This window comes from Vigna radiata, unplaced genomic scaffold (genome assembly GCF_000741045.1).
Source record: "Vigna radiata var. radiata cultivar VC1973A unplaced genomic scaffold, Vradiata_ver6 scaffold_234, whole genome shotgun sequence".
NCBI lineage: Eukaryota > Viridiplantae > Streptophyta > Magnoliopsida > Fabales > Fabaceae > Vigna > Vigna radiata.
The window spans coordinates 138,384-163,257 of record NW_014543117.1 but is presented as its reverse complement, the minus strand read 5'-3'; the positions used below and the strand labels follow the sequence as shown (position 1 = coordinate 163,257).

General features: G+C 33.2%; 2 protein-coding genes across 2 annotated transcripts; one reads left to right on the top strand and one right to left on the bottom strand.

Moving 5' to 3' along the window:
- The first annotated feature begins 8,884 nt into the window (after positions 1-8,884).
- Positions 8,885-15,016, top strand: LOC106753131 (transcription factor LHW). The gene is made up of 10 exons (XM_014634925.2): positions 8,885-9,824; positions 10,726-10,935; positions 11,051-11,132; positions 11,258-11,299; positions 11,384-11,443; positions 11,743-13,584; positions 13,686-13,787; positions 13,872-14,012; positions 14,107-14,232; positions 14,334-15,016. Exons 1-10 carry the CDS (start codon positions 9,730-9,732, stop codon positions 14,505-14,507), a joined length of 2,874 nt encoding a protein of 957 aa, XP_014490411.1. The 5' UTR covers positions 8,885-9,729; the 3' UTR covers positions 14,508-15,016.
- A 2,811-nt stretch (positions 15,017-17,827) lies between these two features.
- On the bottom strand, positions 17,828-18,535 carry LOC106753104 (uncharacterized mitochondrial protein AtMg00810-like). The gene has a single exon (XM_014634896.1). It carries the CDS (start codon positions 18,533-18,535, stop codon positions 17,828-17,830), a length of 708 nt encoding a protein of 235 aa, XP_014490382.1.
- Between the last annotated feature and the right edge of the window lie 6,339 nt (positions 18,536-24,874).

Below are 24,874 nucleotides of genomic sequence, written 5' to 3'. Positions count from 1 at the left end.
TATGAAGAAGTTTTGACTTCTAGTTATCCTTTAATTTGGAAATATTTTCGTCCACCCTTTTTAGGTTTCTTTGGTCATCACGCTTAGATTCTTGATGATTTTGGGTCCATCTTAGGTATTGTACATCATCATTATAAGTATAGAAAATATGCTAGGGATATAATGGAGAATTTTATAGAAAATATGCTACATAAAAAAAAAAAGTATAAGTTTTGGTGGGTCTAAAAATAAAAGGATTAGAGGAGGAATTTAGGTTTGTCGAAAACTATGGAAGAAAGAGCTTGTGCTATCCTTTTCAGTGCACGATGACAGCAAACAAGGAGCAGAGCTACATAAGTTGTTGGAGTTTTAGAATTCAGTAGTTTGTTTAATAATGAGCTGTAAACCCTATCCGAACATGAAAGGTCATTGTATTCTACACAATTCCACTAAAAATTCAGAAACCAAAACAATTTGAAAGTTGTTCAATTGCCTAAGCTTACTGCTACAGGTACTTAATAGGTCTGCTTTGTAGATTCTCAAACTTTTGTTTTATTGTTGTCATCAGTAATTTTGTGAGACAAAAGAATTTGAAAACAAGCAAATCCATTGAAGTTCATAATAATCATGCTATCATCAGAAATAACTTTCTTTTTTCTATAATGTTGTCTTCGTTTTGAATCATACCGAGCGATTGGAAGCGTAGATTTGCAGGAGAAAGGGTTTTTCTAATCTTTCTTCATTTGTACAGATTTGCGGGAGAAAGGTTTTTCTAATATTTTTTCATTTGTGCTTCATCCATTCTCAATTTTACACTTATACATTTGCATATGTAATGAATTTTAAAAAGAAATAATAATAATAATATTATTATTATTATTATTTTGGGCTTTTAAGGTCACTTCCCGAACCGACATCTATACAGGTGACATTAATGGGACATTGGATTTTTGTAGGTGCGACGTCGCTATAGATGTCGGTTTAGTGCAAAGCTTGATGTCTATAAAGACATCAGACATTGCATTAACCGACGTCTAAGGGTACCTTAGACATCGGTTAGTGACATGTACGACGTCTATAAAGTCGTCAAACATGGCATTAACTAACGTCTATGGGTATTATAGACGTCAGTCAGTATATTAACTGACGTCTATGAAGTGTTTGTTGTGTTTTTGTGTAGTTTTTCTCATGTCTTTGGGTATCGTAGTAGCACCTCCTTCCTTCGCTGGTTTCTTCGTAAGAAAAAATTGCGTTTTTTTGGATATCTAATGGCATTTCAACCCAAAGACGAACCTGGGTCGTTGCCTAAGTCCATTCTGACCACCAACGAAAAAGAATACGGTGAGAATACGGTGGTGTCACCGTATTCTCACTGTATTATTTTTCATTGGCGGTCGGAATGGACTTAGGCAACCACCCAGGTTCGTCTTTGGGTTGAAAATGCCCTCAGAAATCCAAAAAACACAGGTTTTTCTTACGAGGAAACTAGCAAAGGGAGAAGGTGCACTACGTTATCCAAAGACACAAGAAAAACCGCATAAAAACATAACGAAAACTCATTTTAATCGGTTCAAATGAAAGATAATACATCAAAAATTACTTTAATCGGAGTAAAAATAACTTTAAATGGTTAAAAGGAGATCAAACGCACCTGGAAATGTAGTGCAGCGGAGAGATAAGGCGAAGACGATGAAACTGTTGGCTCGCAAACTGCTGGTTCACACAAATTATTTAACAAGAAATTAGACGTCAGTTGGCCACAAACCTGACGTCTATAGTCGCATATACGTCGAGCGCCTCACTAATATGACGTCCATCTGATTTAAAAATTAATATTTGTGTTATATATAGATGTCGGCTTGGCGGGATGAGACGTCTAGTTGGCGGAAACGAATGACTTTTCACATACCTGGTAAGATTATAGATGTCGGTTCCTAAGGCAACTGACGTCTATAATTGTATATAGACAACAATGTGGCAGGATCCGATGTCTATAAGGCGAAAAAGAGTAATTGTTCACCTGCCTGACAAACATATAGGCGTCAGTTAGAAGGTGCCCCAACGTCTATAGTCTGACAGGGAGGTGAATAGCCATTAATTTCCGTCATATAGACGTCAGGGCCCACACTGAACTGACGTCTATATGTCTGAAATAGATGACTTTTCACCTAACTGTCAGACATATAGACGTCAGAGGGGAAAACCTCGACGTTTAAAATACTATAGACATCGGGGAGGCATCTAATTGACGCCTATATGGTCAACTTATTTACGGAAATGTCACCGGTCATCAATATACGTCGTGTAAACCCTTAACCGACATCTAAGGAGTGACGTTAAATAACGTTTTTGCACTAGTGAACGAATAGGATGATTCGAGGAATGTACATGAAATGTTTTACTACATTATTGACACCAAATGTTTTTATGGAAATTTAAATACATTTAAAATGAATTGTTTATAAATATATAAATTTTTATTTAAATGAGTTCAAAATGTGAAGTAAATCATAATAGGCGCGCTCACATACATGAATGAATGTTATGTATAAAATTAAGGTTTAATAGGTTCGGAGGTCCCTATATTTAGGGGTTTGTTTCAATTGGGTCCTTCAATTTTGAAAGTGATTAATTAGGTCCCTAATTTTGTTAATTTGATTCAATAAGACTCTTTCCGTTAACTGCAGATAACGTCGTTAAGGTTTTTACGCTGATGCTTCCAAGTGGGACAATTTCAAGTGTATAGGTGGATTAAAAAATTTTAAAATTATTTGCAAATAAATTAATAAATGAAAAATTAGGGGCTGGGTTTCGTGGTTCTTCGTGGATGAAAGCAGAGAAAGAATGTTTTGCTAATCAGCTAAGGTCGGAGCAGCTTATCGTCAATGGGTTACCCCTCAAGCCGGATGAGATGGCCGATTTTGCAGATTTCCCCTCCAGACCCAACTGGCCCAAACCCCTCATTGCCACTGTCACGGCCAACCACCATAACCACCTTGGATGCTCCACATGTGCCACCAACAGCCACCACGACCCCAAACAAAGCAGAAACACCTTCCCCCTGCGAGATCGAGAACACCCAAAAACAAAACGCAGAACAACTCACCATGTTCACGAGATCAATCCCAAAACGGAGAGAAGGAACCTCCGTCGCGCCTTCGCTGCCACAAGCACTAAACCGCTCTACCTGCACAAAAATCCCAACCACCACGCGAAGGAGAAGGGGAAAGGAAAGCTTTCCCTCCTTACAATGTTGTCCAGAACTAGAAAAGAGAAAAGGGAAAGAATTTTCCTCTGCCTGAAGGAGAACCTTCTAGGGTTTCTGCGTGAGCCTGAATCTGGGTTTTCTTAATAAAATCTGATTAGGGTAAATTACCCTTTTCGGACTTAGACTATCAAAAGAGAATTTAATTAAGGCTCAGAAAATTTGATTTGAAGTTAGGAATTTTAATTAGAGCCCAATTAATTAAAATTTGACATTTAATAAGAACCCTAATTTCGCAGATCTTTTCTCTTTTGCAGCACCACTTACCAGATCCCAAATTAGGAAACATAGTTTTAATATTTAATAATTTCATTTATTGATTTATTTTTATTTATTAATTTATTTACTAATAATTTTAAATTTTTTTAATCCACCTATGCACTTAAAACTGTCCCACCTGAAAGCGTCAATGCCACATTTTATAAAACTTCACGGCGTTATCTGTAGTTAACGGAAAGGGTCTTACAGAATCAAATTGACAAAATTAGAGACCTAATTGATCACTTCCAAAATTGGAGGACCCAATTGAAACAAACCCCTAAATATAGGGACATCCGAACCTATTAAACCTAAAATTAACAATGAGTTGAAATTCAAATGATCGTATATTAAGTTGTTTATTTGTGATTTGAATGATCGTATATTAGAATGATTATTTTTTAATTAATAATTATTATTTTTAATTATCTTAATATATTAGAATAATTATTATTTTTAATTATCTTAAAATATTAAAATGATCGTGTATTAGAATGATTATTTTTTTAATTAATAATTGTTTTTTTAATTATCTTAAAATATATACACGTATTAAAAAAATGTCATTTTTAATTAATAATTGTTATTTTTTATATAAAACAAAAATGATATGTTGGTTCAGCATAGGATCAATTTAAGCTTTAAAATTAAAATCCACTAAACAAAACTAAATGTATTCGGCAATTTTTTTTTTTTTTTAATACTCCATCAGTATAAATCAGACCCCCCAACACGTTTAACAATTCTAATTATAATTAGACTAGGGAAAACAGAGCGCGCATCTGTGTTTTTTATGATAATAAAATTATTATTATTATTATAATTTTAAATATTTTTTACAGTTTTATTATAAATAGTTTTTATTTATTTTTTAGTTTTTTTATAATTAAAAAATAATTAAGTTTAGAAAAAGGTCAAATTGGTTAAATATAAAAAAAATATTAAAACTAGTAAAATAATTATTTTAATTTTAAAAAATTATTAAAGGACAAAATTGAAAAGTAAAAATGAATACAAAAAACAAATACTTTTATATATGAGGATTGATTCAGTCATTTTTTTTTATCTCGGTTTAAATTTTTAACTTTTTTATTTTATTTTTATTTTCAGAAATTAAAGTTACTCATTCAACACATAGAATTTTAGAGAAACTTTTTTCTTAATTGAATCTGTGTACTTTTTTTATACATAGGTATAGATAATATTAGATTTAAGAGTTCATTAATTAAATTTTATCTCTTAAATCACGTGGCTCATAAATAATATCTTATTAAAAGAATATTAAGTAGTATTGTTAAAATGAATTATAACTTTAGGTTAATTAGGCCACCACGGGTTTGGCAGGTTGGGTTTGAAAAAAATGTAATTTTTTTATATGAATTAATTTTTAATTCAGCTTACTTAGAATGTTGTTCATCCAGGTTGAATCGGTAGTGAGTCGGATTAACTCATCAACTCACATAGTTTAATTTAATTATTTATAATTTTATATTTCAATATTATTAATTAACATTTTTTTATTGTATTGTAGACGAGACAAAGAGAAAGATGTTTCTAGAGAACCAAATATTATGAATTTATCATTTCAAGACTCTAATATTATAAATGGATAAATGACACAAATACGATAATATTAGAAACATATTTGTTTATTTTTCGCGCTTTATTTGTTTTATTTTGAATTATTTTTTAAATTTAACATCATTTAGAGTGAAATTTATTTAGATGTAAATTACATAAACTTTGTAATTTTTTTGGATTTGAAAACAAAATTTGTGTGAGTTAGTGAGCGAACCTGTTTAACCCATCAACTCATATGTGGTGGGTCAGACTAATTTTTATTTTTTTTTTAATTTTTAAGGTTCACTAATAAATAAACTGAATTAGATTGACTTACTAAATAAACAATCCATAATAAATTAAGTCGAATTGAACCGAATTATCCATTTACATTTAAGTGACTATAGACGATGAGAAGAATAATTCATTTCATGAATAAAAAATAGAATTAATATATTTTTAAAGTATTAAAATTACGTTAAATTATATTTGTAAATATACTTGATTAGATATTGAATTAATTTCTTGAGAATCTTTGCGAATAGGAATCTATTTTTTTTTTTCTCGTTCCCCACAAAATTACTTTATCCCACAGTTAGGTGAAATAATAAAAGTAACAAAGGAACCACGTAAAGACACGCGAACTCGTGTCTCCAACTAGTGCTCCATCTTTTTATGCCTTTCACCTGTTTGTTTAATTGTCACAAAGAAAAAACAGTGAGCAACCAATCATCTACAATGCCATTTTCATTGCCACCTGGTTGCTTGGTCTACAAATGCCCTCTTTTTTTATTAACCAGACGGCTTAATCAATTTCTTGAATCCATCATGAGAACCTCTAATACGTGACCACATACCCTAAGCTTCGATATTCAATGCTATTAATTGTTTAAGATTCATAATTAGTGATAATTTGGAATGATCATACGATATTAAAAAAATCAAAGTACTCAACCGCTCAAGAAAGTTAATTAAGTGTCTGAATTAGCAAAAGATACTTTATGCATTAATATAATGAAAAAGTTTGGGACAATAACTGGGGTGTCAGCCAACCTAATAAAAAATTGCACTAGGGACAGTTACCTATAATAAGAAAAAATGCACTAGGAGAGGAAAAGAATAAAACACTCACCTATCATTATAATACAATTAAAACTACCTAAATAAACTTCTTTCTTATTTTCATTATAATCACCAATTTTATATTTAAAAAACGTGTTTCTTCTTTATCTATCCATTCCATAAAGACATCATAAACCATTTACATAATATATTAAAAAGGATAAATACGTTTGGATTTAAAAAAACATCATTTAATACATACAATTAAATTATAGGAATTATATTCACTTTTAAAATTAAATTAAATATGTTTTTGAAGTAAAAATTAAAATTACTTTTTCTTTAAAATTTTAGATTAATTTAATTCCTCGTTTTACAACAACGTGAATTTAATTATTTTAATAAAATTTTTGAGATTTCAAATATATTTCTTAACCAACACGTAAAAATGTGTCAAATATAAATAATTCAAATATTATTATTAGATAATTTTCAAAATATTAAATAAATTTAATAAAATTTGATTAAAAAACTCAATTTATACATATTTAAAATTGAAAGACTAAATTAGATTAAAATTTTAAAAATAGACTAATTTTAATTTGCACCTAAAATTAAAGAATAAAACATATTTAACCTTTCAAAATTTAATAATAAAATCCTATAAAAACTTAAGACATAAATAAATTTTAATTTTTGAATCCAAAGTTTAAGAATTCAAAAACATATTTAACTTCATATTATACTAAAAAAATTGTCTGTGAAGATATGAATTTGTGTGTGTCTATATATATATTTTTTAATGTTATTCTATGCTTTGAATTCTTCGGTCTGTCTCAGGTTAGGTTCATTCATATAGGTGCATCATGCACGTACTTGATTACAGGCAGAACAGTGCACACAATTTAACAATGTTTTTCTTTGAAAAGAAGGAAGAGCACAGTTACCCATCTATAGTTAAAAAAAAACAAAAGAAATTTACGAAGTACGAAGAATTGTTATTTCTGTGAGGATTAAAATATACGCATAGATAATCTTCAAAAAAAAACTGGTGATTTCGAAACAGAGAATTATAATGGTTTTGAAAAAATTACTTCACACACTTATATTTATTTAAAACATTTTTTTTTTACTTTTTCATTAAGAAAAATATGTATAAGTATGTGAAATCTAGTATTACCCTAATTGTTTTACCACCGAAAGACCATGATATGTTGTCAAGTGCTACTGCTAGGATAACGATATATGTAGGCATCAAAACATTCCGATGTTAAATATAAGGGTAAGTTTTGGAATATAATAGCCGAAATTCTTTCAAAATCTAATGTTGAAATTCTAGAAATATTCAAAGAGATAAAGCTTGAAAGAGAAGAGAAAAAGAATTTCTTGTATAAAAAAAGAAGAGAAGTTATGGGGACCTGGGTTCAAAACTGAAAGTGACGTACATTTTAAGGTACTAAAAACAAACTTTAAGACGTTCAAACCCCTTTGCTTTTTAAGAATGGTATAAAGTTCATGTGTATAATTAACGGCTAATTAATCAATGTGTAAATATTTTTAGCTTTTATCTATCATAAAACGATAATACAAAAAACTGCTAAGCACCAGTGTATACATCGTGCTTGAATTGGTTTATCTTTACATACAAAGTATCTTCTTTTGAATTATTGCAGGGAGCATTTTTTAGTGAAGGTGGGAAATGCATGCAGCTTGTCGAGTTTGGTTTCTCTCAATGATTAATTCTTCTTCTAAATTATGAATTGACTTTATCTATAATGGTAATGGTAGAACTTTGAACACACTTCTTCTGATTGTGATGTTGAGGTTTTAACCTAATATTATGATAAAAACAGATTTTAAATTTAATTCAATCTTACAAATTATAAAATTAGATTTATATTATTTATATATTATGAATTGATCTTATTTTTAATTGATATGAACTTTTAACAGTTTCAAAATTATATATGAAATGAAAAGCTAAAGATGGATTATGTATCGATTTTGTATTTGTGCGGGTGCCATTTTTATTTTTCTGTCGTGGGAGTGGTCCTTGATTGCTACGCTTCAAGATGATGATGGTCTTCATCCTTCAACCCAACTTAACTTTGAAGTCGACCCAAAAGACATATATGTAATCAGACAACTTTCCTTCTTTCCTTTCCAGTTATAATGTGATGAGCATCCAAGGGATGTCGACTTAATTGTTTTTTCTTTCAAATCACTATGCAAACACATCACTCTCAACCAGGCTATTATCTACCATTTTCACTATTTTTAATTTTTTTTTTAAGTTATCGTGGCGATTACATTTTCACCGTCCAGTTACTTTTGCTAGGTTAGTTAACCAATACAACAAGACGATGGTGATGTTATAAGAACTGATAAGAAGTAGCAATTAACCTTCATGATTGTAATCATTAAAATGCATAGATTCTAATATTGTAATCTAAGATGAATTCAAGTCTCAATTGCCAGCATAGCAATAGCATGCATGATTGAGGTTTTAGATTAACCCAACATTTGTTTCTGGGGTTACGGCAGCTCGAGAGAGGTTTTTTTTTTTTTTTCATAATGATTTTCCCACCTCAGTCGTCAATCATGTCTAATGAGTATTCTAGCTCTCCACAAACAGTGTAATGTAACACTACAAAAACCAAACCAAAGCAAAGTAGTACCATGTTGTTGTATTGTAATGTAATTTCACTCCAACGTTATTGATGCGAGCATGATGTCAACCCGCACTAGTCCATGGATTATGGCCACTACTCTGTTCTCAAGTCCCAACCCCACTGCCACAGTTTCATTCTCTCTCTCTCTTTCTCTGACTCACCAAACAAAACAACACAGCACAAAACACACTTCTCTTCTCTCTCTAGACTCTATCTGCATCTGACTCCCGACACTGTTTCAGAACCCGACAAAAGCAAAGCAACCTCTGCCTCCTCCCTTCGCAGTTCTCACCTCTCACTCTCTCCTGCCCAGTGGCTCTTCTCGTAATAAAGCCCAAAACTTTTCCTCTTTCTGAAACCACACACACTTCCACCACTTCCATTTATTTTTCCTCGCAAATGGAAACCCACCAGAGAGAATGATATCACAGTTCCACACGCTTAACCTCTTCATCTTCAACACTTCCTCACCTTAACTCATCTATCGGTCTCTTCTTTTCCTCCGAGCGATACCACACACACACACACACACACACGCAATCTGTCTAATGGAGAAGATGCTGGTTCTCTACAAGCTCGAAGCTCGTGGCATAATTTAAACACTTTTCTTTAAGTCTTTCTTTTCTCTATCTGGTTTACTTTCCTTTCTTTTTGCTTGTCTATCTACAACTTCCTCTGCTGGAGGATGGCATGCCGGGAACTGGTCGTTGGGAACTTGGATCCACAGAGAAAGAGAAGTGGGGGATTGAGGACGAAACAGGCCGGGAGAGGATCGTGCCGTGGTAGTTAGGACCCAGAATATAAACTCGCCGGAAAATGCGTGCTTTCCGGCTTTGATAATTGCCCTTTTGTGTTTTTCTGTTCGTGCATGCTGTTGTTCCTCCATTAGGTCTGAGAAAAGAAAAAAGCAAGAAAATTGTCACGTGCTTTGAGATGGGGTTTTTGTTGAAAGAAGCTTTGAGGACGCTCTGCGGTCGGAATCAATGGTCTTACGCTGTGTTCTGGAAGATCGGTTGCCACAATTCTAAGTAAAAAGCTTATTTTTTTAATTTTTTTATTTTTAAGTTTATGCTTGTTTCATCTTCCTTGTGTTGTGCGTTATTTCGTGTTTGTTTCTCGTTTCATGGAATGTAACCTGGATGCAGTTAATATTTTTGTTCGGAAATTCTGGTTGTTCAAATTTCCAAATCAATTTTGGTTCATTATTTGCTGTTATATGTTTGCTTTTGGTGCTTGTACTTTATCAGGACCTCGTATAGGAGGAACTCATACGGAATTTCATGTCCATCTTAGATTCTGTTTCTGGAGATGATTTGTTTCCAAGATATGATGGACATTTTGGGGTCTTATTTATGGGCCACTACTTCCTTTTATTTGATTCGTATTCGTGTCCTGCAATATACTCTTTTTTACTTTGGAACTTTGTGCCTTGATTGCTTCTGTTTTGTCTTCAAGAATCTTAGTTTATATATATATAATATTCATTTAAAAATAAGTTTATCTGCCATTGGTTTACCAGGCGCACTACCTAATGGATTATTGGTCTGTGATCCTTCGCACGAATCTGCTAATTCGGAGTTTGTCTTTGTCTTTTGGTTCGGTTTGGCTTTATTTACTTTTCCACTGATAGAAAGCTTTTCGTTTTATTTTTAATTTTCATCAGTAAGTGAGCGGTTTATCTGCTGATCAATTTTGTCATGCAAAAAACGTAATTAAAATATGTCATCTCTATTTCCTTTGTTTGGTCCTCTCAACCTTTTCTTTTGTTTATTGAGTAAATACATGAAAGAATCTTTGTTGCTTGTCTAATGATCTCAGAACCCAAAGTGGAGTTTGAATTATTAAGCGTGTGACTTTTTGCTGAGTGATGCTGATTAAGTATCTCTGTTTAAGCTAGTTGAGTTACTCAAGTATGGTTTGATTTGGCAGGTTATTAATCTGGGAAGAATGCTACTATGAACCTTTGCCATGCCCTCCACCCATGTTTGGGATGGGAGATTTGCCTTACCAGAATGGGGGAGGACACTGGTTTTCTTCAGGTTCTCAGCCATCTCAACTCGGGATTCAAGAGGAGGACCGAGTCAATTCTTTGATTAACAAAATGACTGTAAACAATTCAGTTATCATTGCAGGTGAAGGGTAAGTGCTTTCCGTCTTCGTTTATCTGCACAATTAATTCAGGTTTCCACAAAACTTTGAAGTGATTTTGTTATTTATCCCATGTTACTGAACTGCTATTTTTTCTGTTATTCAGTACGATTGGACGGGCTGCATTTACAGGCAGCCATCAGTGGATTCTTTTGAACAGTTTCACAAAAGATGTATATCCACAGGAGGTATGAATTTGATTATTGGCTTCTAGAGTTAAATACCTTTTTTTTTTGTAGGGAAGTTTAGAGACTTGGAGTATATATGCTTGTGAACTTTGTATTGATTTCTTATATTTGTGCTCCCTTTTTAGTTATACCCTGAAGTGCATCACCAATTTTCAGCTGGAATACAGGTTTGTAATTTTACTTATGCTCCTTGTATGGTTGTAAACTTTGTATTTCTGTTTCATAATACACTATCATATTGTTTTTTGCAGACAGTTGCAGTTATTCCTGTACTTCCTCACGGGGTTTGTCAATTTGGTTCTTTCTTACCTGTAAGTCCTTTTCTTTCTATTGCACTGTAATTCTGTAGAGATGTAATGTAATATAATATCTTCAATGATTTCATAGTGCTAGAGCACTGAATTATGGCGAGAGGACAAAGAATCTTTACCTTGTAAATATATGGACCAGGAGTGAATCCTCTAGATTAACTTCAGAACTCAAATTTTGCTTATTACTAGAGGACCACAGGAATTCTCTAGTTTGCATTCTAGTGATTGTACCATCATTTAAGAAGCTTTTCTGTTTGCTGTTCCAATGTCCCACAACTAATGAATACTTGATGACACAGATAAATGAGAATATGGGATTTGTGAATGATGTGAAGAGCTTGATCTTGCAATTAGGATGTGTTCCTGGCGCCCTTCTATCTGAAGACTATTCAGCAAATCTCTCTATTGAACGATTTGCTGGACCTTCCATTACTGGTGTGCCAGTGTCTATCAAACCACCTGTCATTACGTCAAATTGCACTCTCTCAGTAGCTAATGCCTCCAATCAGAAAAGTAATTCATTTCATACCTCAAGGCCTTTTGTTCAAACACCTTGCCATTTAAATGCGGAGACAAGTGCATGCCAGGGTTCTGCACTGATACTGGAAACCTGTAAACTGAACCAGATACCCAGCAACCATTGCCAACCAAATGTTATTCCAATGAGTGAAACACACTTTTCTGGCCAACAACGGAATGGAGCTACGGAGGATGAAGTGATAATCTCAGATGTTGATTCATGTCAGCAGCAACATTCTGTTTCACATAATGCTAGATCTACATTCGATAACTTGACTGGTTCTGGGTCTTTTGGTCAATCTTGTCAAAGTGATGATCATCTAACATTAATGGAGCAACAAATTATATCAGCCATTGGGAATCGAGATAATGTTAATCCTTGTTTTAATGTGTCAAGTACCTTAAACATGCTTCATCTACAAACAGATGGAGGCCACATACTTGGCCACAGTACGAGTTCTAGCAGTGCTCCTCCACTAGGAGGAATCCCAATACACGGTGGTATGAGTACTCTTTTGAGGTCAAATCTGATTACCAGTCCTGGTTCACAATCTCCCAAAGCATCCACAGCTGATTTATCCAGAGAAGTTGGGATTGCACTTCAAAATTCTGATTCTTCAACTAAAGCAAGAGGTTGTTCTTCGGCTATTTCGAGTAATCAATGCAGCACCTTTCACATGCATGTAGAAGGTTCTAATCACAAGATGCTCCCTGTAGATTTAAAGTGTGTTTCAACTAATCAAAAGATAGACTATGATTTGCATCAGGCCGGTAACCTCCCCACTTTCCATGTTGAGCAACGTGTGCCCATTAGTGGTCAAATCCCTGGTCTTGCCCATGATTGTCTTAGCAAAGATGATAGTATTCAATCTATGATGGCAATGAATCCTAAACTCAAACTAGATTGTACTAAACCTCCATCAGGTGATGACCTGTTTGATGTTTTAGGGGTAGATTTGAAAAACAAATTGCTGAATGGAAATTGGAATAAACTCTTTGCAGACGAATTGGATGCAAATACAGAAAATATGGACAAAAAGTTGGAACCTATGAATATGCCGGGCACAACTACAAATCCTGATATATATTCAGTTAAAGAAGCAATATCAGACAGTGGCATGTTTTCTGGGACGGGAACAGACCACCTCTTGGATGCAGTGGTCTCCAAAGCCAAATCTGTTGTAAAACAGGATTCTGATGACATGTCTTGCAGGACAACATTGACAAGGAATAGTACTTCCTCTGTTCCCTCTCCTTCGCGCAGACCGGTTATGTCTGGTAATTTCCAAGGGGGATTATTTGATTTCCCTAAGAATGGTGGTAAAACAGGTGCTACAGAAGCTAGTTTTCTTATGTCCAGATGTAACAAGGAAGATGCCGGAAACTGTTCTCAAACTAGTTCTACTTATGGCTCACAACTTAGTTCATGGGTTGAGAACAGTGGGAGTGTTAAACGTGAGAATAGTGTTTCTACTGGATACTCAAAGCGGACAGATGAGGCTTGTAAACCCAATCGTAAGAGGCTTAAACCAGGAGAGAATCCCAGACCTCGCCCCAAAGATCGCCAAATGATTCAAGATCGAGTGAAAGAACTAAGAGAAATTGTGCCAAACGGAGCAAAAGTATTTCCTTACTTATACTTCATTCCAATATTTTATTAATTTAAATATCTTGTTCAGGTACTGATTTTCTTTTCCTTCTGTAATCTCTCTGTGACTAACAGTGTAGCATAGATGCACTTTTGGAACGGACAATTAAGCACATGCTTTTCTTGCAAAGTGTGACAAAGCATGCCGACAAGCTAAAACAAACTGGCGAGTCTAAGGTAAGGGACAGTCTAAGCTAAAACAATGTTATTTGAAGAATTATTAAGAATGAAAAAATGGGGAATCCTTTCTTAAATATGCAGATTATTAATAAGGAAGGTGGGTTGCTTTTGAAAGACAACTTTGAGGGAGGAGCTACATGGGCATATGAAGTTGGCTCACAATCAATGGTTTGTCCTATTGTAGTTGAGGATCTGAACCCTCCTCGTCAAATGCTAGTGGAGGTAGTGGATTTTTTTGAACTTCTTTTGGTCCTAGAGTGATATATATATATTTCATCATCACCTCTATAATCTGTTTGCCCGGTTATTTGTGCAGATGCTTTGTGAGAAGAGAGGTTTCTTTTTGGAAATAGCAGACTTAATCAGAGGATTAGGTTTAACCATATTGAAAGGGGTGATGGAAGCTCACAATGACAAAATCTGGGCACGCTTTGCTGTTGAGGTACATGTTTTTGATGTTTTGTGGAGTTTGAAAGCAAAGATGATGAGCATGAGGATAAGGAATGATCCAATGTAGTTATAAATTATAAATTGAATTTGCAGGCTAACAGGGATGTAACAAGGATGGAAATATTCATGTCACTGGTTCGTCTTTTGGAGCAAACGGTGAAGGGAAAAGCATCTTCTTCATCCAATGCAATTGATAACATGGTGTATCACAGTTTCCCACAGGCTGCACAGATACCAGCAACCGGAAGGCCTAGTAGCTTGCAATGAACCCACCTGTTTCATCTTTTCTTAGTGTGGATGTGTTGAGAGCAAGCACAGAATGCGCTTGCCGTGACTGACATCAAATCCAATCTAAAAATTTTCAGGTGGACTTAACTTTGCCTAACTGTTTTACATCTCATTTTGAAAAAGAGTGTCTAGGTACTAGGTAGTGGAAAACATGTCTAGATAATATGTATTCCTATCTTGTAACACAATGTTTTCTTTCTGTGTTGGCATTGTCTACTGATACACACTGAACTCTTAGACGACTTGCATCAATTTTTTGTAATTGTGTGGGGTTATTACCGAAGCAGTTGTTCTTGTGATTCAGATAAGATGTATAGATATTCTACGATATGGAAAGAAGGGTCTGTCTTATGTGCTCATTAGCTTGCTAGGCACTTTCTTATTTACCCTTTTCAAGGTTTTGTAACTTGTTTATAAGTTATAACTATGTATACTGTATGAATTTTAAAGTTTTGAATCATGTTATATGCTATGAGTTTTACTTGTCATTTATATATGTTTGTGCAAACATTTTTATTATTATTAAGTTTGGAATGAAGAATCTCGGCTAGCTCAACATTGGTAAAAACATTCCAACTAACTGCGTTTACAGGGTATATTATATATATATATAGGACGAAACCATGTCTATACCCTTTACTGCAACCATTGCGCACTAAGTAGTATTACGTCGTAAACGAGAAAGGAACTTTACAAGGAAATGTTTTGAGATTTTAGGTATTAGATGCTGTTGTAGTATATATATATTGGTAGATCATGTTAACAAAATAAATAAACAGAGCTTTAATGAGTTACATTTCTTTTTTCATGACGTGCAAAGCTTGCAAAGAAATAAATGTGTTTAAGGCGAAAGTTTCAAGGAATAAAATAATATTAAAACACTGAAAATCATAATTCATTTATTATTTGAACTTTCTGCATTATTGACAAGATTGGAAAGAAAGATAACGTTTAAAAACATTAAATCTAATTATTTAAATTTTAAATTGATTTTATTATATAGTTTAAAAGTAAAATGTAAGATATGATAAATAAATATTTATAAATATAATAAATAATAAATGAATAAAATAAATGTATTTATTTAATAATACTAATACTATTTTCATTTTATTTTAATATAATTTCATCAATTAAATTTTTTATTTTAAATAATAACTCAATTTATTTTAATACAATTTACTATAAAATATTTTATTTTAAATTATATTTTAAACAATATAGTAAAATTATAATTTTACAATTTTATTAATTAAAATATTTTTTAATCTATTAAATCAATTACATCACTCAAACTTTCGCAATTTTTTTTTTTCATTTTTCACGTTTTTTCTTTAATTCAAATAATTTTCTGGGTCTTGCCAACTCTTGATTAAATATATCATGGAAAATAAAAGTAACAGGGTAATTAGAATTATGAGTTTTTGACTCAAAGATTGATTTGACTAAGTATACCTCTTAACTTCATTTATGTTGCATGAATTAATGTTGTTCATATGCTTCAGGTTCTGACAATTTTTTTTTGTTACTTGCATGCGGGGCTACTGTAATTTGTTCCGATCTCGATATATATGATTTGTTATGTGTGGACGCTCTTCATACTTCATCTAATAATTCTTTCCTAATTATAAATGTGCTTGCTAATAATTAAATTTAAAAACTAACGAAATAGTGGCAATCCGCAGGAGAAGCTGAGGATGATAAGCCATTTTTGCACAGATATGAAAGTATCCTCTCTTCAAAAACTAATGAAGAAACAATGGTGAACACCAATTACTATACTATTCATGTTTTCTCATAATGTTTTTTTTCCAGAAAATAAAGATCGTCACGTTAATCTGCTATTTTTATTTGTTTTGCATGCATAGGCTGTTTTGGCAAGATGGAAACCTTCCCATGGCAAGATGAAAATGAGAAGGCCTTTAAGGAATCATCATTGTTACTCAAACACATGGCAAAGTCAGCAATGGCAAATGCCCATATGGCGAATGCTAAAAGTGCTGCTGAATCTCTTAAATCAGTTCTGAGAACAAACCCGTGGGAAGGAGCTGATCATCTGCAGATAATACCAGCCACTACAGTGGCATCCCTTCTAATTGATATAGTTTTTTGTGTTGAGGAAATTGCAAACCTTGCAAATTTTGTGCCTTCTGAGTTACTCCATCATGGAACAGTGCAACCTATTATGATAATGATGGTTCGGTTCATGTCATGTCATTGTTGAATGACTGTCGTCACAATAATCAAGAAAAAAGAGCTGCTAACGAAATTGGTGAGATAATAAACAGATATAACGTTATTAGTATGACTGACATCAAATCCAATCTAAGATTTCAGGTGGAGAGTTGTTCATCTCATATCTGAACTCATTTTTAATATTAAAACCGACCCAAAAGCATAAGATAAACGGTTCAAAAACCACTTGACTCAAGACGCGAAAGTAAATACTTTCTCGAGAAGCTTCGAGGCGTCAGAAGTTAGGGGAGATTGAAATGTGTGGGACATGTCCGAGGAGCAGCATTTGAGAGCTTTCCATGGAGACACACCGACAGAGCAACCAGGAGAATGACTAGCAAAACAAAGCCAAGCAAAATGAAAAAGGGAAGGACAGTGCTCGAACGCAGGTAAGAGAAAACGAAACTCAAGAACAATTTTATTATACTTGTGTATCTATTGTATGTCTCTAGAACACTGGAAGTCCCTTTATATATAAAGGGTTCCGGTGAGGGAGGATTACAACAATCCCTAACAGAAACAATAAAAGCAGTAAAACAGAAAAACTGAAAACAATAAATGTTGCTCTTAGGAGCAACTAACATAAAAACATGAACATTAATAGCATCCCCTCAAGCTGGATGGTGGATGTTCACTAATCCAAGCTTGGGGATGATAGATCTGAAGCGTGTACGATGAGGGAACTTGGTGAAGACATCAGCGAGTTGTTCCTCCGATCGAATGGGCAAAAGGCGTAAGAGCTTGGCTTGGATCTTCTAGCGTACCACATGGCAATCCAGCTCTATATGTTTAGTGCATTCATGGAAGCTCTGGTTATGGGCGATATGTCTTGCGGAGTTATTGTCACAATAGAGAACAACATCAACTTCGGGTTGAACCTGGAGATCTTGGAGAATGTAATGAAGCCACTGCATCTCGCATACGGTAGCTACTAAGGCGCGATATTCAACTTCTGTGGATGACCTAGAAATAGTGCTTTGTTTCTTTGACCTCCATGAAACAAGAGATGCTCCTAGAAAAACACAGTACCCAATAGTGGACCTTCGTGTATTAGGACAAGTGGCCTAGTCGGAGTTACTGAAACCCTTTATTTGAATGCTTGAATCAGCTGGGAAGAAAAGTCCTTCAGAGGGACTTGACTTGATATACATGAGGACATGCTGCAAGGCCTGATAATGAAAGTTAGTGGGCTCTTGCATAAACTGACTTAAGAGATTAATGGTAAAGCACAAATCTGGTCTAGCATTAGTGAGATAGAAGAGCTTCCCTATTAGTCTGTGGTAGACACTAGGATCATCCATATAGTTCTCTGTTTTGTACAAGAAATTGTTGTTGCTCAAAAAAGGTGTAGAACTAGGTTTGCTACCCAACATTCTTGTTTCTTCTAGAATATCCAGGGCATACTTCCTTTGATAAAGATGTATCCCTTTCTTAGATCTAGCAACTTCAAAACCTAGAAAATATTTGAGTTCTCCAAGATCTTTTATGTGAAATTGGTGATGTAGGAGAGCCTTTATACGAGTAATCTCAATCATGGAATTGCCTGCTAATGCAATGTCATCAACATATACAAGCAAAGCAGTAAAATTGGTGGAAGTTTTCTTAACAAATAAGGAATGGTCAGATTTGGGCTGAATATAATCTGCAGATACAAGGAAACTGGACAGTTTCTCAAACCACTGTCTGCTGGCCTGTTTTAGGTCGTATAAAGATTTTGTGAGCTTACAAACCTGCCCTTTAGTATCAATGTCCAAACCTGGTAGAGGATCCATGTAAACATCTTCTTTTAAATCTCCATGTAGGAAGGCATTATCGACATCAAGCTGTTATAGAAACCATTTCTTTGAGGCAGCTAGAGCTAGGAGGAGTCTGACAGTGGTGAGTTTAGCCACAAGAGAAAAAAATGTCCAAAAAATCTATACCTTCTTGTTGGGTATTACCCTTTTGCAACCAATCGGGCTTTATACCTCTCCACAGTGCCATATGCTTTGTGTTTTATCTTGTAAACCCACTTACAACCAATAGACTTCTTTCCAGGAGGAAGCTTAGTCAAAAACCACGTGCCATTGTCTTCCAAAGCTTTAATTTCTTTCTTCATAGCATCAGTCCATTCAGGACTCCTTCTAGCCTCTGCATAAGAATTGAGTTCCTTTGCAGCATTTATAGCAAGAGTGTATCTTAATTGTTTACTAGACAAAGACTCATAAGATAAGGTATTATTGATAAGATAAGGAGTTCTCAACTCATTTTTAAGACATAGAGATGTAGTAGAAAACTGACCATTTTGCACATAGTCTTTCAAGTATTCAGGAGCTCTTCTTACTCTGTTTGATCTCCTCTGGTTATTTCTTTGTTCCTCCTCAACAAAATTTGAACTTTCAGTACTGTCAACTTCACTGTCAGTAAGATTTTGATCATATCTTTCACCATTGGTCTGAGATTCTCTCTGGCTGCAAGGAAAATTAGAAAGAAAAGATCTATATTCTTCATTTTCATTACAATTACCATTATCTCCTTGTTTACTTTTATAGGGAAAAATATCTTCATAAAAAATCACATTTCTACTGATAAAAATTTCCCTAGTGTTAATATCAAGAATAATGTATCCTTTTACTCCATTTTTATATCCAAGGAAGACTCCTTTTCTAGCTCTAGAGTCCAGCTTACTTCTGTTATTTTCCAGAGTGGAGGCAAAGCATAAGTACCCAAACACCTTTAGATTAAGATAAGTCGGGGAATCACAGTTTAAAACATCATAAGGAGTTTTATCCTTAATAACAGGCGAAGGCAATCTATTTATTAAGTATATGGCGTGAGATAAAACATAAGACCAGTAGGCATAAGGAATACTAGATTGAAAAACCAAACTACGAGTAACATTCAATATATGTTGGTGTTTTCTTTCTACAACAAAGTTTAGTTGTGGAGTTTCCACACAACTGGTTTGATGTTCAATGCCATAGGTATTATAGATGTTGGAACAGTTAAATTCAGGGCCATTATCTGTCCTAATGATTTTGATAGTCTTATTGAATTGCGTTTTGATTTTCAAGATAAAAGACTGTAAAAGTTCTCTGGTTTGACCCTTATTTTGCATAAGAAAATCCCAAGTATGCCTACTACAATCATCAACAATGGTGAGAAAGTATTTGTGCCCATGTATAGAAGGGGTGGAAATAGGACCCCAAATATCACAATGTATAATATCAAAACAATTTGAAGACAAGGAATTATGCTTAGAAAAGGACAACACGTGTTGTTTTGCATAATGACAAGTATCACAAGCACTGTTTGCATCAGTTTGAACATAAGGAAACTCTTTGGATATTTTTTCAACAACTTTATGTCCTGGATGGCCTAGCCTATAGTGCCACAAATTTATTTTTACATGTTCATAAGAGAAAACAAAGCTAGATTTTAGGTTCTTTCCAATAGATTGTAAGTAGTAGAGTCCTTTGTACACCTTAGCACATCCAATCATCTTCAATGTGATTCTGTCCTAGATTTCACACAACTTAGAAGAGAAAGTTAGTGTGCAATTTGTGTCTCTAGTCAAAGATTGGAGAAATATTAAATTGAAAGTAAATTCTGGTATGTAGAGAACATTGTAAATAACAAAATTTTGAGAAAATTGTACAGTTCCAACATAATGGGCTGTGACAGTAGAGTTATTAGGCAATCTAACAGATATAGGCTTGATTTTAATAAAAGTTGTGAATAAATCTTTGTCATGAGTGACATGATTTGTGGCTCATGTGTCCATTATCCATGAAAACATACCTTGTCTATCTTCTGTGATGTCTTTATGCATTTGGCTGATGCTGTGTGAAGATTTTTCTGTCTTGTCAGCATTTCCAGTAACCTTTTCATCTGTTCTGGGGTGAATGAGCTTTGAATGGTGTTAATATTGTTTTGTTGATTATTCTATGATTCTGTAGAAGCAGTGCAGGCATTTGTAGATCCCCACTCATTATGTCCTGTGTTATGTTTTCCATTCATGTCGCCCTTTTTGTACCATGGGGGATATCCATGTTTAGAATAACATTCGTCAATAGTATGATTCATTTTATCACAATAAGAACATGGTTTTCCTTGATTCGGATTTCTTCCTCTCCCCCTTCCTTGGCCACGACCAGAAAAACCACGCCCATGTCCTTTCCAGTTTTGATCACTCTTCCAATTGCTTTGTCTGTCAGTATTGTTGGCAAGAATCTTAATTTCAGCTTGACCAGTATGCCTAGATTCATGTTTCTCCTGCCTTTCTTGTTGTATGATGAGGGAAAAGACCCGATTAATATTTGGTAAAGGCTCCATCAGTAGAATTTGTGTCCTAACAGTATTATAACATTCGTTTAGGCCTTTCAGAAAACATATAACATGTTCCATCTCCCTGTATTTGTGGGCAGCTTTTGATAGATCACTGCTGCAAGGAATTTTGTAGCTGCAACGTGGAATGGGTCTCAAAAATTCCAGCTCCTCCCATAATATTTTCAAATCAGTAAAATACTGATTCACACTTCTTTCTCCTTGCTTGATGGAGTGTATTTCTTGCAGTAAATCTGAGAACTTAAAATGGTCTCCCTTTGAAAACCTTTCTTTTAACTCCTCCCATAATTCTTGCGCGTCTTCTACATAAACGACACTTTCTGCTATTTGAACCGAGAGAGTCTTGATAATCTAAGACAATACCATCAGCAGAAATAGAGGCAGAACAGGTTCTGAACTTGCTCTGATGCCATATTAAAACCGACCCAAAAACATAAGATAAATGACCCAAAAACCACTTGACTCAAGACGCGAAGGTAAACACTTTCTCGAGAAGCTTCGAGGCGTCAGAAGTTAGGTGAGATTGAAATGTGTGGGACGTGTCCGAGGAGCAGCATTCGAGAGCTTTCCATGGAGGCACACCGACAGAGAAATCGGGAGAACGACCAACAAAATAAAGCGAGGCAAAATGAAAAAGGGAAGGAAAGTGCTCGAATGCAAGTAAGAGAAAACGAAACTCAAGAACAGTTTTATTATACTTGTGTATCTATTGTATGTCTCCAGAACATTGAAAGACCCTTTATATATACAGGATTCCAATGAGGGGAAATTACAACAATCTCTAACAAAAACAATAAAAGTAATAAAAACAGAAAAACTGGATACAATAAATGTTGCTCTTAGGAGCAACTAACATAAAAACATCAACATTAATATTTAAAAAGAGCGTTTAGGTAGTTGGTAGTGGAGAACATGTCTAGATAATGTGTATTCCTATCTTGTAACATAATGTTTCCTTTGTGTGCCTCCCAACATAATGCATAATGTGTTTGCATTGTCTACTGATATACACTGAACTTGTAGTTGATTATAGGGAGTGCAGTTAGTAATTATAGGATTGAGGAAGGAATAGCCTCACAATAATAATAATATTTGGTATACCATAAATAAGCCAACTCAGAGAGAGGAAAGAAGAAAATTGAACATAAATTAAATTTGAATTGTTAATAAATGAAAGTTAATTTATATACAGGAAAGAAAAATAATAACAATTATATAAAATACTGCATATCTTTACAGTAGTTATTTCTTTTGAGACAGCTCCTTCCTGCGTCTTTATAAACAGAAGTTATTTTTATTCTTTTTACACTGCGTAATTCAAAATTCATTTTTAAATTTTGTATTATGCAATTTAGATGTTAAAAATGACTTCCATAAGTTAAAAAAAATGAAAAAATAAATTTAGATTGCATAGTCCTGAAATCATTTTTCAGATTATACAATTTACAAGTTATTTTTAATTTCTAATAATTCAAAAGTTATCTTTAAAGAAAAAAAATATACTTTTTGAATTATATGATATAAAAGTTACTATTGGTTTTAAGATGACACAATTGGAAAATGACTACAATAGAAACAAAATTAAAAATTCATTTATAAGAAAAGTAGAGAGGAATTTATGGAGGTGAAGGAAGAAAGTGCCTTCTTTTAGTGTTGTAACTAATGCAAAAGACCCAAAGTTCTAAGACCCTAAAGCCCAAATATATAAAGACCGAAATTGCTGAATGCACAAGCACTTCTTCTTTTTGTACCCCTATAGTCTTGTTAAAAAGACAGTTTTGCGCTTATTGAAAAAATAAACAAAATCCTACTTTCTCATTCTTTTTGCGTAGCAACAACCATGTTCTCCTTTCTCTCCCATAGCAGCTTGAGCTTTGTTTTGGTTGTTTCTCTTTACCCTCTGTTGGAATCTTCAAGTTTTATAGTGAATACCCAAAGATATTTTTTGTGTTCTCACTTTAACTTTCCTCATAAGTTTAGCAATCAACCCATCGCAGTATACCAAAAGTTTAACACATTAAATTAAATAAAAGTAAAATTGATTTATAATTAATATGTTATTATTTTTAAAACTATATATATATATATATATATATATATATATATATATATATATATATAAACAATGAAAATATTAGTTTTTGTACTGTGGTTCGGATGGCCAAACATTGGGACATACAAATAAATCAGTATCAGTAGTGGACGGTCGTGAACTTGAACTAATTAACCAATGGTTAAGATGATTAACTTTAATATTGAACAACTTCAAGATAAAGTATGATTATCAATAGTTGGTGTCTAATTAGGTCGTTCTTAATTAAAAGTTCACTCCAAAATATAAGTTTGATCTATAAATATAAGTTCCATGTAAAAAGACATTTATTATGTCATTAATATCTGAACTTTCACATGCTGAACTGATTTTGACATTAGAGTACCTTTTGGAAGTATCCTTTGAACAATTATGAGAAGACTTGAAATTAAAGTCAAATTTGAATCCTTAGTGACTTCAACCCTACACTCTAAATCAGTTTTGTTATTTTGTTGTTTTTAAAAAGTAGTGAATGAAAATAAAAAATGAATAAAGTTTAAGTAATTAAAATCACTAGCAATCAAATTATTATCTTAAATTCTTGAAGTTTTAATCTTTTTAACCTTTCTTTAATCTAAATAACATATTTTATGATAAACTATTTCACATTTTTCTATAAAAAAAGGAATTCTTCGTTTTTCATACCAAACACACTTGAATATCTTTCTTTGTATCAAGGATCAACCGTAAACAAAGAAAGTGAAGGGTGCGGATGTAAAGACGTACTCATTTGAATTATAGCGTATGGACAAATATCTGAACATATTCTCAAAATGGAAGACACCAATTATATTGACTAGTATTGAGGAAAAGACAACAATATTATATTTCAGAAAAAAACAAAAAGTATTTTATAAAGTATATTTTACTTATATAATTTGATTATAGACATCACACTATCAATAATAAAATAATTATTATAATACTTTTATTATTTGTTTTCACTTTTTTTTGTTTAATTTAAATAATTTTATCTTTTACCCTATTTATCATTTTTTTTTCCTTTCTTCATTCATGCTCAAGCTTAGAGTTTTGTTGATTGAAATTTATACAAATATCATCGTTTGGATATTTCTTGCCATGTCAAAGAATAACGGAGTGTACGGTACATTTGTTATTATTTGTTCTATGCATTCAACAAGTAACATAAGTAACACGAGTTTTAGTCAAATAGCTGCCCAGACAAAAGAAAACCACCGTAGTCTCTTACGTCAAACTCTCCCAAATCTGGTTGCAAATTTCAGAAACCATTCACGGAAACCAAAAATAAAAAATAAAAAATTTAAACATAATAATAAAAAATGTGGAAACTGTGTTTAGCATAGAAAGAAACCATGTCAACACCCTCGAGTGTAAACATGTGCAACCATTTCACACTATCTAGGATTATACGGTGAATTTACACATTTTGGTTTTAACTTAATCGAGTTTTAATTTTATTTAAAATGTATAATGATGATATTTTAGTTAAATTAATGTTAATATCGTTTGATAAGTATCACATGTCATTATTTTAATTTTTTTTTGTTTATATTCTTTCTTTCATTGTTCTTCTAACACTAATATAAAAATAGATTTTGACGAATATTATTTTTGACATTTAACATTTGAAAAAAAATACCAACATCATATCAGAAGATGTTAATTGACGTTAGAAAATAAAAGAGACATTAATTGACGTTAAAAAAATTGA